At 36.6% G+C, this 16,815-nt stretch overlaps 1 protein-coding gene across 5 annotated transcripts in view; it reads right to left on the bottom strand.

Annotated features, from left to right (window-relative positions):
- Nucleotides 1-3,585: 3,585 nt before the first annotated feature.
- LOC137024763 (membrane-spanning 4-domains subfamily A member 15-like) overlaps nt 3,586-16,815 on the bottom strand; it is a 39,356-nt gene continuing 26,126 nt past the window's right edge. The window contains exons 1-8 of one of the 5 annotated variants that reach the window (XM_067392634.1): nt 10,261-10,405; nt 8,928-9,132; nt 8,610-8,720; nt 8,451-8,525; nt 4,843-5,001; nt 4,401-4,514; nt 4,031-4,096; nt 3,586-3,877 (exon numbers count right to left, since the gene is read on the bottom strand). In XM_067392634.1, the coding sequence (XP_067248735.1) occupies nt 3,788-3,877; nt 4,031-4,096; nt 4,401-4,514; nt 4,843-5,001; nt 8,451-8,525; nt 8,610-8,720; nt 8,928-9,107 (795 nt within the window). In that variant the 5' untranslated portion in view covers nt 9,108-9,132; nt 10,261-10,405 and the 3' untranslated portion in view covers nt 3,586-3,787. The other 4 variants (XM_067392631.1, XM_067392633.1, XM_067392630.1 and 1 more) reach the window with 4 other exon arrangements.

Raw genomic sequence — 16,815 nt, 5'->3', positions numbered from 1 at the left:
CAGGAGACGCGTGGTGAGTGAGTGGGTTGAATGCAAATCACGAACACCTGTTTCTCATTCCAGTAATTGGCATGGAGACAGGATAAAATGCCAGGAGAAGCAGGAGTGGGTGAGAGAGAGGGACTGCTGACTGGGAATGCTGAAGCTGGTTGGGAGACCAATACTGGAGTGAAGCTCGTCTGTAGATGTGGATTGTGTGTTGTGCGTTGCACAGACTTTTGTTTGTTCATTTTTCCTTATTGAAATAAAAACTCAGTCAGCAGTCAAAGCCGATCCCTGTCCTCTTCCTTCCCTGACGAACGTGAACTTTATTACAACTGGTGTTTGTGATACTCTTATCTCTGATTTTGTTTTTCAATCCCAGAACAGGAAGCCTGCTGAAGGAGACACAAAGGACTGAGACTTTGAGGAATAATTTTAATAATTATAATAAAAGTTTTAAAAATTGCTTTTTTTTATCAGTCGTATTCATTAAAGTAAAAAAGAGAGAGTTACACTGATGATTAGGCAGCATCGTTGATGTAAAGTAAATTGTGAACTAGTAATTGTAATAATTGGTTACACATAAGTGGCTAAGAAATCTGTATTTACTATTTGATCCAGTGATTACATTCATGTTCTCTTTTTAGTGAAAGGAAAACAGAGATCAGAGGTGTGAAGAAAACCTGAACACCATACTTAAGTAAAAGTACAGATATCTAACAGTGAAAATGACTCCATTACAAGTTACAAGTAACCAATTCAAATACAATTTGAGTAAAAATCTTACCACCGTTTTCACAGACAAGGCTTAAAGGATTAGTTCACTTTCAAATATAAATATCCTGATCATTTACTCACCCACATGTCATCCAAGATCAGGGCTTAAAAACGGGGAAAAAAAATTCAATCGTTCCACTCCGAGCAGAATCAGTATTTTAACGTTTCTGTTCCAGTGTTCCTTCGTATTATAAACGTTCCGAAAATGGTTTGATTAGAAAAAATATCGGTTAATTACGGTATTTTTTAATTTTGCATGTAGCCTACTTTGCATGTATTTTTTCAAGATATTTTAATGTTTGCTGCATGGTTAAAAATACCGACGGTATTCCTGAGAAGAAAAAAGATAAGTGGCATAGGCAAATACGTCACATTTTATTATTCCATTCAGAAATAATAAAGTTATCGGTAAATAAAGTAAAATGTTTACAAATAGCCTAGCCTGCATAGCTTTGTTTATAATGTTTATAAACATAAATTATGAACAAAACTCTAGGCCTAGCCTATATTAATTTACCTATCCACTTAGCCTGTACTCCATAACAAAACCTCTAAAATTAACAGCTGGACTATTCAGGCTATATAAACGTCAAGCCAAAACAATTAAAAAAAAAAAAATCTTTTCTTTTTAACGCCATTCCAGCTTCTGCTATATTCAAGGCGAGAAACAGGTTTATTTATTGGAAATAAAACTAAATAAGATGCAAAACAAATTAATTTAAAGTGAATCTGTAGCCTACCTTTCTCATTCGGCACGAATCCAACTGTTTTCATTTTCGAGACTAATGAATGCTAAACTATTATTTATTATATGAGCTTTTATTTCACTCGCATTATCGATGTAAAACATCATCCTTCACATATAACCTCACAGTCAGGCAGTGGTCACGGGTGGTAAACGTTAGATTGTATTACAGAATTGAATTGAGCAGTGTAACATTTGATTGATTGTATTTTATTTTAATATTTAACAGCTGCGATATCAAGAAGCCTAAGCAATGCAAGAATTTGTGTCCATGCACGAAGCGCCGGCATGACCACTGGATTTGTTTTCCTTCTATAAGACAGTAAACTGTCTCCGTAATTTATGGTCATACAGGTAAAAGCAAGACATCATTCATACATTTACAAAAGACACTCAAATAACGAAAACAAGCAGGATGTCTGTGTCCTTTTCTAGATCTTTGGAGTGCGCCACAAATAACCACTTTCATATTGTTAATCTGTAGACCTATTTTTTTTAGCCTATAGGCCGAAATATTCCCTTTCATTTTATGTGTTATGTAGGTAGGCCTAGTTTTCTCCGTTCATAGAAGCGCTGCAGATGCGTGATGTGATGTTGAAAATTGTACTATCCTGCAATTTTCACTGGTTTGAAACGCACAACAAACTGCATATTACTTGACATTCATTTTCACTTAAATGTAGGCCTAATACTTGACGGATGGTGACATATATCATCGGAAAAACTAATACCAGGGCATTGCCATTGTGACTTACCTAACCTATGATGACTTGACGCGCATTTCACTCACGTTGGATGCGTCAGCATCACATTTGCATAGGCTGTACTATTTGAATTCGTGATTGGTTGACTGCCAAATCAAAATATTAAACGGAACGATAAAATAACGTTATTAACCGGTTAATGGCCATTTCAAATGACCGTTTCTGTTCAGAACGATTAAATTTGATTTCGTTTCCGTTTCTGGTTACGTTTTGGTCAAAATTTCGTTTGTTTCTGGTTTTCGCTTTCGTTCCTTGAACCGGTTCAGAGCCCTATCCAAGATGTCCATGTCCTTCTTTCTTCAGTCGAAAAGAAATGAAGGTTTTTGACAGCCTTTGAACTAAATTGTCATTTACAATATGCTAGTGCAAGTGTATAACAATTAGTTCAAACTTTGACCTGTGGAGGGCAGTAATACACTTAGCAGCGTCTACACTGCTGGAATTGTAATAGAGAAGAAGAGAGCTAGTTCTTTTAGTTTTTATTTTTTTTATTTTTAGAAAATGGCCAATGCTTTCTCTAGATAAGACTCTTATTCCTCGTTTAAAGCTATTTGAAGCTGCACTGAAACTAATTTTGACCTTCAACCGTTTGAGGCCAGTGAAGTCCACTAAGGAGAAAAATCCTGGAATGTTTTCATGAAAAACCTTAATTTCTTTTCGACTGAAGAAAGAAAGACATGAACATCTTAGATGACCTGGGGGTGAGTACATTTTTATTTGAAAGTGAACTAATCCTTTAAGCTAGTCATAGACTAAATTTTTTTTTTAGTTTATAAAAGTACTTAAATTCCCTAATCGAACTAAGGCCTCTGAGATCTGATTTTAACAGTACTAAAGTATTTTACTCATACTGAATGTAGGCTCAAAGATGCACTTGTCCTCAACACCTTAGAGACATGCCAGTGAAAATAAGAAACAGTTAATTTGTAAAATGAGATATCATGTTTATTTTCTCGTCAAAATAAAACTGAACACCTCAATATTGCAATAAATCAAAAATGTCTCTTCAATATAATGGATAAATAAAATAAAGTAAAATTAATTAGTCAAAGCCTGCACTGGATGTGCCGGTTTCTGCCTCATCATCGGCTGCAGTCATGACCTCCTCTCTTAAACACCTGCGATTCATCAACTACCTGCTAATGCTCTCGCATTCACCTAAAGTAACTTTGTTGACAAGTAAAGGCAAAACGTACAAGATATAGTACTGTACCTTCAATGCCCTGTAGATGGCGATATCGCTTCTTTATAGCAGAAACAAACTGCTGCAGAAAAAGTTAGGTGCCATGCAAAATATGTGTAACTGCATTACTCAAATGTATTGAGGTAAAATGTACATTTGCTTGTTCAAAAATGTAGTCAAGTAGAGAATAAAAGTTGCAAAATATCTTTGATACTCTGTAAAACTACAAAGAAGCCAAAAAGAAATACTTTACTCCACTGACAGAGATAAATCAGGACAGTAAGTCACTGTAAAAGCATAAAACCCAACGGCAGGACCACAGTTCTGTCTCACTTTTTAAGGTTCATATTTAGGAGCTGTTTCACTGTATTGTGGGGGATTTACTGCAGGATGGTGAGGCATGGAAGAGTCGCTGACCAGAGGAACCTGCAAGAAAAACAAGTGTGCATTTAGCTTCAATGGTTATTTATTGATAATACTAATCTTGAACATAGTATATATAAATATATATATATAAACACAATTTTTTATCCATTTTACACAAAGTCCAATTAGTCTGGGGCTACAAGCTTCTCTTACCTCTGACTGGTTAAGATTATGTGTCTGATAGGACTGTGGAATTACAACTTGGTGAACATTCAGCACCTTTGGAGAAATGCACATGTAGTGTTTTATACCTTCTTACTGTGATATAAATTAAATAACATTGGCAGTTCCAGTATTACAGGTTTATAGACAGAACTGTATTTCAAACGGAAATGGAAAAAGGGAAAGACAAAAATCCTGCTGAAATGTTTTGGTGTGGAAGCCTTTGTGCAGATTATTGAAACTGAAAAACTACCCATCTTTCTGTTTATCTGCAATGTCCTAGCAACCACCCAGAACACCCTAGCAACTGCCTAGCAACCATAGTGGCCACTCATCTTCTTGACCTGAACACATGACTCACCTGAGGAGAACAGCAGGCGTTGGCTTTACAGGCAAATGCTGACAGACAGATGGAGATGATGAACTCAAGGACAGTGAATATCAAAGACACTCCACTGATCCCCCGGAAGAGGGTCTGAAACAAACCGCTCATCATTAGCACAAATATTGATCAAATAAACGATAGTTACTCACACTGGTACACTGACTGAAAGTGCAGAATGTACAATCCTTGAGGTTCATTTGATAATATAACAAACTAGAATGAGTTTACAATTAATGTATAACGTCAATGCCTTCTTGCATTGTAAAAGATCAGTAATAGTAGGAGGTCTATTAGATTATTCTATTAAAAGCCAGTAAAAAAAAAAGCACAGATTACAGCTGGACTTTAACAACTTTCCTGACAACACAGTGATCTTATAGTAATTACTAAATAGATGTGACTAGAAAACTTAACATACCGTATATTTGTCATCCGAATAAGAACAGTTGTCATCGGAAAAAGAACAGTCATAGCAGTAAGAGTTCATTGGTCCTATAAACAAATCCATTGAAAGAATAATAATGGAAATGCCTGCAGTTATAGCACTTATGATGCTCATTCCAAGTGAACCTTTCACCTATGGGCAGAAAACAGTAACAAAAAACAAGTTAATAAGTTTGCAAACACTTTACCCAATGTGTTAAAGCAGATCATGAAATTATATATATGAGCACTATAAAAATAAATAATAAAGTCACAAGTGGCAATAATCAGGGTCCAAATTTAAATGACTTGTGAGGACAATACATATATTCAATGACAATATCGCTCTTCAAATATAATAAAAGTCTTAAAATTTCAAATAAAATACAGGTGTCTCTGTATGGAACTATTCTTCAATGTACTATTTTACAACAGACAAATAATATTGTCTCCTCATTTTAATTGGATAGAAATACATTCATTCTTGACTGGCACCTTGACATGTTTTCTGTATCATGTGAAAATCAATGTAATTTGGAGATCACTGATTTCTTTGCAATCTGATTAGACTTAAGCTTTATGAAAATATAATTATTTTAATTCTAAATCCTTCAAATTAACCATTTATACAGATTTTATCTTGTGCCTCCCTCTTGTGGACTACATTAGCATTACAGCCTGTGATTCCCATTTATATAAATGGCTAAATTTTAAAACTTGCTGTCAGCACCCCTGACATTCAGAAATTAATACAATTTTGCATGTTTACTCAGAATGTCTTGTTGTCCATGTGTACCAAGTTTTGTGATGTTTGGGATTTGTGTTTAGAAAAAACAGGCAATTAGCCATTATGCGCCACACTCAGAAACATATCGGCCAGTATCTCCCCAACGATAAAACAAATCAAAATTCTTTTGAGAACTTTTTAACACTAGGGTCTGGGGATGATGTATGCAAAGTTTAGTGTGAACTGAATGTATGACGATTAGAATCGTCACTAAAGATTAGATACTGTAACGGATGGGGCAGGACAACAAAGTTGATGATCCATGTGCAGGCTTTATTAAAATGAGCGTAGTCGTACAGGCAGAGGTCAAACACCAGCAAACAGACACAAGAAGGCAAGGCTAAAGAGTAATCCAAACACAGGCTAAGGTCAAGGCAGGCAGCAAACAATCATGAAACAAAGAAACAGTCCAGGGTCAAAAACACTGGCAAGGAACAAGGAGACAATGTCAAAAACAAGTGGGGGATGGGTGAAAAGAAATCTATTGGCTTTAGTTTTGTTTAATTGACGCTTTTTCCACACACAACAAATTAACAATTCAGATAGTTATTGTTTACAGCAAGGTTCAAAATGAGCAAACGCTCTCTAAAACAGCTAAACTTAACTGAGACATTTGCCAAAAGGCCTAAACCTAATGAGGCAAATATTGCTCCTCCGCTCGGAGTCGAGACCGCAGTCTCATCGGCAACTGAGCCTGGGCAACTCCAAACCAAGCCCCACTCTCTTTCATCGGATGATGAAGATCCAGCTGCCAGCTGCTCAGCCTCCTCCAACAGCAACCTTCAGTTATTCCTCCCAGCCCACAGGTACCTGCTGCTAGCTGCCCGGTTACGATAACTGACATAGCAGATATCGGAACATTTAAAGTGGAAGAGCTTAAATTGGCCACTGATTCCGTTAAACTCAGTGCACTGCAGAGTAGATTCAGACCACCCAGAGACTGGGTCACTCTGTCAAGATCCATTTTTGGGAAAAAAGAAAAATCCCTGATGAGTTTTTCTTTGTATCCAACATTGAGGTGCAGCATATCACAGGATGGCCTGTTCTGTGTGGCCTGCATACTTTTCTCCTCTGGCGAGATGACTCTCAGGACAAAGCCATTCAGTGACTGGAGTAACGTAAAAAAAAATCGTCATGAAGCATCCACTCAAGCACATCAGGTTGCTCAGTTATGTGCTGCAAATTTTCTACATGTGTGTACAGGAAAAAAGCAGTCAATTTGTGCAGTGTTAGATCGTTTCCACCAAGACACAACAGAACGCAACAAATATGGTGTCAAAATAATTGATTTAAATGCTGTTTGCGGACAGCAAAATGTACCTCTTAGAGGTCACACAGATGAACGCAGCAATTTCTGTGCGTTTCTTAACTTTCGTGCAGATGGTGATGCAACCTTAAAACAGTATTTGCAGCTTGCACCTTCAAACGCAAATTACTGTGGGCATCAAATACAAAACGAAATAATTGAGTTGTGTGGGAAACAAGATTCAGAACACAATTCTTGAGAAATGCAAATGAGCCCAGTGGTTCTCTCTGCTGTTGGCTGACATCAGCAATTCAGAACAAATCTCGTTAATAGTCCGCTTTGTGGATCGTGACTCTGGCAACTTTTCCGTTCAAGAGGACTTTTTGTGCTTTGTTTCCACTGCTGATACCACCGGCGAGACACTTACAAAAACATTGCTGGAAAAGCTAGACGAATTTAAATTACAACCTAGCAATATGGTGGGACAGGGGTATGATGGGGCTGGGAACATAAGTGGCAAGGTGCGAGGTGTTCAAGCCCAAATTAAACAGCTGTATCCGGCTGCCACCTATGTGCATTGCAGAAATCATGCACTTAATTTGGCAATAGTGCACTCAACACGCATCCCCTTGGTTCGAAATGCCTTGAATGCTGTACAAGACATTGTGTCTTTCATAACAGCTTCACCAAAACGACTGCAAACCTTTTTAGGTGAAAGCAGCACGAATCCGTGTTTACAAAAGTTTTCGGACACACGCTGGTCTTAACATGATGTGTGCATCAGCACGAGAACATCTATGTAACAATGGATCACCTGAAGACTGAGGGGGACCCCAGGAGCTGCAATACAGAGATGTCTCTTAGCAGATTCATTTCATTATCAGCATTATTGTGATTCAGGGTTTATTACAATATCTAATGTTTCTTAGCAACAGTTTGCAAAATGGGGGGGTGCTAGTTCTGTGCGTATCTTGACATAAAATCCTGCAGGCGGCCCTGATTAACATTTCCTAATTCAGGAGGACTTGATGCTCTGGATTTAAGGTACACTACAAGTTGGTTTGGCTCTTCGGAGTGAAGCTGCTAATTCTGTTATTTTGTGGCCACAACGCACGCGAGCAACGGTACTCGCCCTAAGAGCTCAGGTACGTCACATCTGGGAGGAAAGAGAGCACTACATTTATCAATGTGTGTATTCTTTTTTTTACTGTCTGCTTGCTTCTCTTTAATAATGTTTTAGTTTGGCTAATAGTTTTTGCTGTGGTATCGAAGTATTTAAAGTATACTTTAAGTAATAAATGAAATGCAAAGTTACATTTGTCTCAAAACCCCTATTTTTATTTTATTTGCTGATCTGAAAAATGAGCCGTAAGTTACCTGTGATATGATTCGAATCGTGAGTTTAGAGATTCATTGCACTATAACAGCAAATACTAGTCCATGCATAAAAATGGGTGTTGGCCGACTGACCAATGAACTAATATCTTTGAAATGCGTTGAGGAACTGAAAATTCTTTTGTCAACTTGATGGTGCTTGGACCCCTGAAAATAACAAGTGATGTGTTCATACCAAACACAGACTGGAGGTGCCTTTGCCATGGAGTGCATTTTCTGCAGCAATGCTCAGTGATCCTGCGGTAATGTACTGAGAAGAGAGAAAGGAAGCTTCAGTTAGAAAATTTACGTTATAAAAGACAGAACTGTACTTAATTGTATAATGTTTGCTCACGATCAGAGATCCCCAGAAAGGAATACCACTGAAGACAAAGATGGATTCTGCATGGACTGTAGACACAATGCCAAACAGGAAAATCAGCAGGCCGATCATTATCTGGACAATCTGAGTAAGACCAGAAAATATATATATATATATATATATTGCAGGGATCATAATTAATCACAGTTGTCAGCTGAGCAGCATTGTCAAGTCTGCACAACAAAACCTGCCCATCTTAACAGTTAATGTTTCTACTACTGCTTTTTTGGATTTGTTCCTCCTTCACACTGACAGACGCATATGATAATCAGTTATTGAATGATTTCTCACTCCAAGTGCTTTTGGTTTTCCTTTCAGAAATGCCTTAAGTCCTTGAGGAAGTGAAGCTGCCTGTGGTACATGAACAGTCACTGGAGCATTTGTCCCTCTTTCAGCTGGTGCCGTTTGTTCTGGTTGCTGAAACTGGATGATCACCGTCCCAGAGTTTGTGGGTATGACGGTACTGGACATTCTTGTTTCTGAATCTGAGGTTGACCTGTACGAAATCACAGTTAATGAAGACATGAAAAAGCATGTAAAGAATAAGAACATAAAATAGATTTTCATAAACATTCTTACCAGGGTATTTATTAAAATACTTTATGTTAACATACATTATTGTAATAAACAATCTGTGGTCTTCATATTCTGTCATAGAATTATTGGTAACTAGAATAACTTTTTACAGATATTACATTACAAACAATTCTTGTTTAAACTGATCTACAGCATTTAACAATTGCATTTACAAAGTGCCCAACTGCTAAAAATCCATGCATTACTAAATAAACGAATAAACTACTCATTAATAAAAATTTGCAGACATAATGTAAAGATAGTAATTTGTGTGAAGATAATCAAATGAGATCTATTCTGTTTTACCAGAAAAAATGTTGTTTTTCAGTTGTTTTTTCAAGTTTTGCTGTGTGTTCTTATAGTTCCTCCTCTGGGATAACACATCCTGTGTTATGAAACTGTTTCCCAGAATTTAAGATATGTGGGTGGAGCTCAGATGGTTATGAGGGGCTGCACAACTGCCCACTGTTTCCAGGGAATAAAGCCTGAAACTCCACTGTAATATATATTCCCATTCATAATAAATAAGATTAAATTAAATCTTACTTAATTTGGCTTGGTTGTATTTGATATAACCTGCATGCTGGCTTGGAAACAGGCTTGTAAATATTGTCCAAAAAATGTGACAATGATCAGCACACCCATAACATTTGTTGTTTCTACATTCTTCATTTCACTCAAACAACCTCATTTAAAGTTGAAGATAGAAAAGAGTTTTTGAAGCTTTTCTGTTATGGTTAGTTTCAATGGTAGATATTGAAAATGGTAGAATGGTAGAAAATGATAGAAATTCTTGTAAGACTACTGAGAAAAGTCTTTTTGGTAAGATGACTTACATTTGTATAATTTGAAGGGAAAAAAAGAGCAGCTAACATCAGTGTCCTTCTTAAATTTACTAAGAAAATGTTTAACAGGGTAAAATTTCTGTGTTTTGCTTAAAGAAGTTAATCTTTCCTTATTTGTAATGAAAAACTCATAATGTAAGTAACACTTTCCCAAACAGAGTCATTAACAAATTTGGCTCAGTAATCAGTAGTGCAAGACTTACCTCTAGTATACTGTTAAAAATGAAGTGAGGAAGCTGGATCTATATGCTGATTAAAAGCTGTTCAATAATCCATGAGAAGAAACAGCAGGAAGTCCAAGAATACAAGCAACAGCCAACGCAAGACAATGCCCAACACAAGACTAAAAATACATGACCACTAGAGGGAAAACAGGGAGCACTTGTTCAAAATTAGGGTGGGGAAACAGCAGAAGAACTACAAAGACCAAGTGCAAGACTACAAAAGGACAGGAAATTTTTTAACAATACAAAATACTAAATAAAAGACATAACATTAGTGCAATACAGACTCTTTAACCCTCAGGGGTCTGAGGATTTTTGGGGCCCTGGAGAAGATTTGACATGCCCTGACATTTGTGCTTTTTTCAGTTGTTCATAAACATATTAATGACACAAGTGTCATTACACTGTATTCAGCACAAACTAGGCTACCATAATATGTGAGCAACATATATGTACATGTTTGTGTTTTTGAAGGAATAACGTTTATGCGTGGTTATTGAAAAAACAAAAAAATTAAGTCACTGAAATCAGGCCTAAAAATATATATTAAATCTGTGTTCACAAGACTTCTGGGTATTGGAGGTTGTAGACTAGAGTTTTTGCTTCAAAATTTTGTAAAAATTATACTTATACAATCTTTGAAATAACAGGTAAAATACTAATAGGCCTATAATTAGAAGGGTCTATTTTATCGCCAGATTTATAGATGGGAGTTACTTTTGCCACCTTCCATTTCAGTGGAACAACTGCCTGTGATATTGATAAATTAATTAAATGAGTAACAGGGCACAAAAGACAGGCTTTAAAACGCTTCAAAAAGTTAGTATCAAAACCAAATTCATCCCTTGCCTTCCCAGCCAGCAATGACATGTGGGGCCCAGATGAGGGCTTCATGGGCGGCAAATGTGGGCCCCATTATGGGCTTGCACCCGGTATCCACATTGGGGCAAGCCGTGGAAGCCCAGACGTACTAAAAGTGGGACCTGTAAGGGTACTGCATGGGTCCTAACTGGGCAATTCATGCCAAACCCATTTGGGCCCCACCTGCCCAAAGGGGTTTAAAGTGGGCTTACACCCGGGATCCACATGGGGGCCAGCCATGGATGCCCAGATGGGTTTTAAGTGGGATCTGTAAGGGTCTTGTGTGGGTCCTAACTGGGCAATTCATGCCAAACCCATTTGGGGCCCACCAGTCTGAAGGGGTTTAAAGTGGGCTTGCACCCGGGATACACATGGGGACCAGCCGTGGATGCCCAGATGGGTTTTAAGTGGAATCTGTAAGGGTCTTATGTGGGTCTTAACCGGGCAATTTGTGTCAGACCCATTTGGGCCCCATCTGCCTAAAGGGGCTTAAAGTGGTTTTGCACCCGGGATCCACATGGGGGCCAGCCATGGATGCCCAGGTGGGTTTTAAGTGGGATCTGTAAGGGTCTTATGTGGGTCTTAACCGGGCAATTTGTGTCAGACCCATTTGGGCCCCACCTGCCTAAAGGGGTTTAAAGTGGGTTTCACCAGGATTCAACCGTGAATGCCCATATGGGCTTAAAGTGGACTCTGTATGGATCTTATGTTGGTCCTAACTGGGCAATTCATGCAAGGTAAGCCCAACCATTCATTTAAGGGAACAATCTAAGAAAAATTAAAAATGAAGAATGAATGTAAGTACAAGATAAATACAAGACACTTGATGCTTTGAACTGCAAGAAATATATTAAATTGAACAACAAAAATTATCTTTAAAAAACAATGTCACAACATTGACGGTAAACTAAAAAATATATTTTAAAAAAATCTCTGAAAAAAAACCCTCCAAAAATACAATACAAAATACACTCATTATATAAAACATTGAACAACAAACATAATCTTTAACAATTAAAATTTTACAACGTACCGGTAAATAAATAAAAAATATATATTTTTTTTTAAAAAATGTCTGAAAAAAAGAAAACAAAACATCTCTCCAAAAAATACATCCAAAACAGTCATGGCGTTTGTGTTGTCAATGTTCTTTTTTACCCATAGATATATGAGCAATATCACACTCGTAGCCGTGCGATATGGCTGTATATCAGCACGCTGTGATTCGTCCGTAGGTAATCACTACGTGCTGATATACAGCCATATCGCACGGCTACGAGTGTGATATTGCGTTTATACAACAGTTCGACGGCACGACTTCGGTAAAGTTGGTTTTATATTCGCACATTCGGACTTATGATAAATTCAAACTTTCCAATAAATGTGCAATAAATTAACCCATACGGTAAAATTTTTTATTTTCAAATATATTTTTAAATATATTTCAAAATATACAAAAAATGGCCAAAAAATATATTCGCTATAAATATATTTTCACATATAAATATATTTTCCTAAAATGTATTTTTTGGCCATGTTTTGTATATTTTTTTTAAAATATATTTTCAAAATATATTTTACAAGAGCATTTAAAAATATATTTTGCCCTACATATATTTCAACCCAAGAAAATACATTCACATGTCACATTTGAAAAATTTTTTCTTTGTTGTCTATAACACGTGAACATTTGAATAAAAATCAGCAAGGAACATACTTTACAATGTTCAAAAAATTACAATATTCAAACAAATAAATCTCTTCTTGACTGTGAGACAAAAATCAGTTATTTTTTTAACTTAATGTTTCTAGTAAATTTTCCTTTCACTAAGTATTAACTTACCGTATATATGGCTGCCATGGTTTCCTCATCAAAGGCACTTCTTCTCTGTCTCTACCACTGTACTCATACAAAAGACAAAACACAATTACTGAACATCAGTACAGGTACAGAGGGCATGCACTTTGTCCTCTAACTAGTTTTGGATTTCCTGATATTTTTGTTTACACTGGAACTAAAACAATTACAGGTATACTGGATTTTAAAGATATTTAATGGGCATATTTTTAGACAGTACAGTAAAGAAACTGATGATTGAGGAGAGGTCGAATTAGCCTTTCTTTACACTTCTGCATTGCATTTTCACTTTTACAAATGAAGGGATAGTGGAATATCACAAAGTCACTCAGTTAAGCTAACTTAACAAAGGGATACTTACCCTCATGCTGTTCCAGTTGATTATGACATTCTCTTTTTCTGTGGAATACAAACAGAGATATTTAGAAAAATAATCCATCTCTGTGTGTTCACGCAAGAAGGTCAAAAACCAAAGTGAACATGATGGTAATCCACATGACCTCAGTTGATTAATCAACTTCTTCTGAAGTGAAACAATAGGTGTGTTTTTTGAAAATACTGTTATGTTAAATTTGTTACATTACAGATTTGCCAACTGTCCAATATGGGCTCAAAGTCAACATGTTGTAATTTGCGATGTGTTTTAAAGCTTGAGGAATCATTTGGATGTACAGACTTTAAAATATTAGAATTTTTCTAACACACACCTAGTGTTTCACTTCAACTAGGGTCATGTTGACTATTTCATGTTTTTTACTGTGAAGCTGTTTTGTATAAAGTGCCACAGAAATGAAGATGACTTGACTATGAACATTATCCTGTACCTGTGACTTGTGGTTCTCCAGCACAATCGTTGGGCTGGTGGGGCGGACAGCAAGTGGACAAGCGTCTTGACAGATGGGTTTTGACCCGCACCTGTTCCAGACAGAAACAGATATTAACACAAGTGCAGAGAACATATCAATTCATAAATTACACAAATAAAATAATATAATTTGCTTAACAGTGCTTAATTTAAAAAAAAAAATCTACTTCTTAAAGTGTCTCATCATTCTCACATTGTTGCTGTTGCACAAACCGTCTCTGCTTCTGCTACTGAAAATAAAAAGTAGATTTTTTTTCAGTAATGAATGACACATGTAAACCTGTAAGTCGTGACAAATAAGCATCTTCTGTTACAAGCAACTTACTGAATCACTGGCTCAACTGGATATTCGAAAACAGCTTCATTCAGCAGAAAGTGAATAAAAATTATATTATAGTAAGGCTTTATTAATAATGATAATAATAATAGTAGAAAAATTGAGCGTATGAAATGCCATTAATGCCAAACCAGCATATGCCTGAACTTTAATAACGTGAAAATAACGTGTGCCTAATTAACAAGTTTAGTAAAACATTAAATTTAGCCAAAAAAAAAAAAAAAAGACTTACGTTACAGGCCACTATCAGTGACAGGAGCATCATAGATCGACAACAGCAGGCAGCACCGTCTCCCAAACACTCTACAGCTGAAATTTAAAAAGAAAATATTAAACGTTAGTTTTCACTAGTGTCCAAATTAAAAACAACTAACTTTAAAACGGAAATCTGAAAATATCAAATGCGTCTCATGTGAGCAGATAAACAAACGGGGCATTAATTTGACAAATAAAGTAAAAAAAAAAACCCTTGACAATAAAACATTATACATTCAAAGTAGCAATGAACATTACATATGTGAAAAATGACGACTAAAAATAAAGTTATAACGTTAGCTCTTACCTTTTACTCCGAGAACTCCCGGTTGACTGACGACCGTTACAGTTCAAAATGACGCGCATGCGCAGTACTCCAAAAGTCTGTGAGCGTTGCTAGTGGTTTCCCATTCAAATTACGTCACAGTTAACATCGTACATCTAGCGATTTTATTAATCTATTGTATTTGATGTAGATCTAAACGCTATATTACACTGACAATAAATTACAATTAAATAAATATATTAATGAATTAATAAGTAATAGACTAAAACACACATTTGTGAGGTGCCAGATACGGTTTGATGTCTTTTATTTTGAAATTGTCACTTCCAGTTTGTTACGTCATTTTGTATAGGTGCATATTACTTGTTAGTTTGCATGTGGATAGCATGGAGGGAGGGGGTGAGTAGCTGGGACGCTCACTTTCTGTTGACCGTTTCATTTCGTTTGTTTCATTTTATTTGGTTTATTTTTGTTTTCTATCTTACCTTCTTCATTCAACATGTTGCTGTTTATTCCAACTTTGTAATTAAAAACTCTTTTGCATCGAAACGCGTCATGGATGTATTCCCACTACTTAGCCCCTTAGCGGGTACTGGCTGCCGCTACAATTAGTCAACAGAAAATTCAGCTATTGTTGGATTATCATCGTGGATCATTGGAAAGGATTTCTTCGCACACGGCATGTGAAACGCTGACGCACACACTGAAGTGAAACAACGCGCTTCTGTATCCTGTGTAGAAGAGGTATGTGAGCGGTTTTACTATGTTTTGCTGCGCCATTGCTGTTTATTGGATGGGAAAAGACGCTGTGGCCGCCAGCCGTGGAGTGTTTGTGTGCCGCTTATTGGGATGGATTGCGGTTGTGGAATGCAGCGTAAGCTACGCACGTGTTATCGCGCTGTGGTGCTGCGCCCATTCATGAAGTTGTTTGTTTGATTTATTGGAATACGGCGCTGGAGTATTGGATCGCGTTGTGCGAGAAATGGACGCAGATGAGTCTGAGCGCGCTGCTGAGAGCAGCAAAAGAGAGCCTAAGCTAACGGCAAAGGCATTGGCACTAAAAATTGAAGCACTGCAAAAGGATCGCAAAGCTAAGGTGAATCAAGTGAAAACCTTGATTTTATCAATGAAGGATCTCATGAAATGTGATGAAAATGCTTTACAAGTGTCTTCAATGTTGGGATCTTTGAAATGTTTGAAAGATGATGCATCTGTGTTGCATAAAGAGGTACTTCCTGGGCAATTCCACGCAAAGGTCATCTTTACCATGAAAAAAAAAAGTTTTAACCAAAAGAACAAAACCCTTTTTAAATTGTCCATTTAGGTCTGTAATATACTGTATCAATGTGCTCTAACAGAAATTTTAAGAAAATTGCCTTGCTTATCCACAATATATGTGGTAAGCAACAATGCTTAAATTAAATTTTCAACCAACCATATTTCATGCTTTCAAAAAAGGATCAAAGACCCCATTTTTTTAAACTTTATTTTAGCAGTAAGCATTGTGTAGAAAGATGGATACATGCCTGAGAAATAAATACACTCATTTAGTCATAACAGCACTGCCTGATGAATTTAAAAGAGCTAGAATAAAGAGGTCAGGACGCTTCAGTGCTCTGTCACGTCCGTAACTTTTTAAAGATTAAGTTTATGTCATATAACAATTATAAATGCAAATAACTTTAAACTTTATATGCAAAGCTAAATTATGTTTATGCTTATTAGGATCAACAATTCATTTCACTACGTTGCTCTGAACAACCATAATAAGCGTTACGGACGTGACCGTTACGGACGCTTCATATTAAATCCTATGAGTTTGCTTCTTTATATTGCTATCATCTGTTTCAGGCTTACCATATCAGAACATATCCAATAATCGCAATACTCTTTGTGCTTTGTTAGTTTTAATATGAAAAAGGTTTAACTTTCAAATTCAGTCGATTTTATAACAATTTAAACAATAGATGTCGCTCTTTAATAGCCTACGGCGCGTGACAGATTAGCTACTGCAGCGCCTGTAAGCGGCGGATCAGGTGCACATGAACCGATCTTCTCTTCCTCTTGCCAGA

The sequence above is a fragment of the Chanodichthys erythropterus genome, chromosome 8 (assembly GCF_024489055.1).
Source record: "Chanodichthys erythropterus isolate Z2021 chromosome 8, ASM2448905v1, whole genome shotgun sequence".
Lineage (NCBI taxonomy): Eukaryota > Metazoa > Chordata > Actinopteri > Cypriniformes > Xenocyprididae > Chanodichthys > Chanodichthys erythropterus.
Note: the sequence above shows the minus strand (reverse complement) of the source record. Positions and strands in the feature narration are given on the sequence as shown.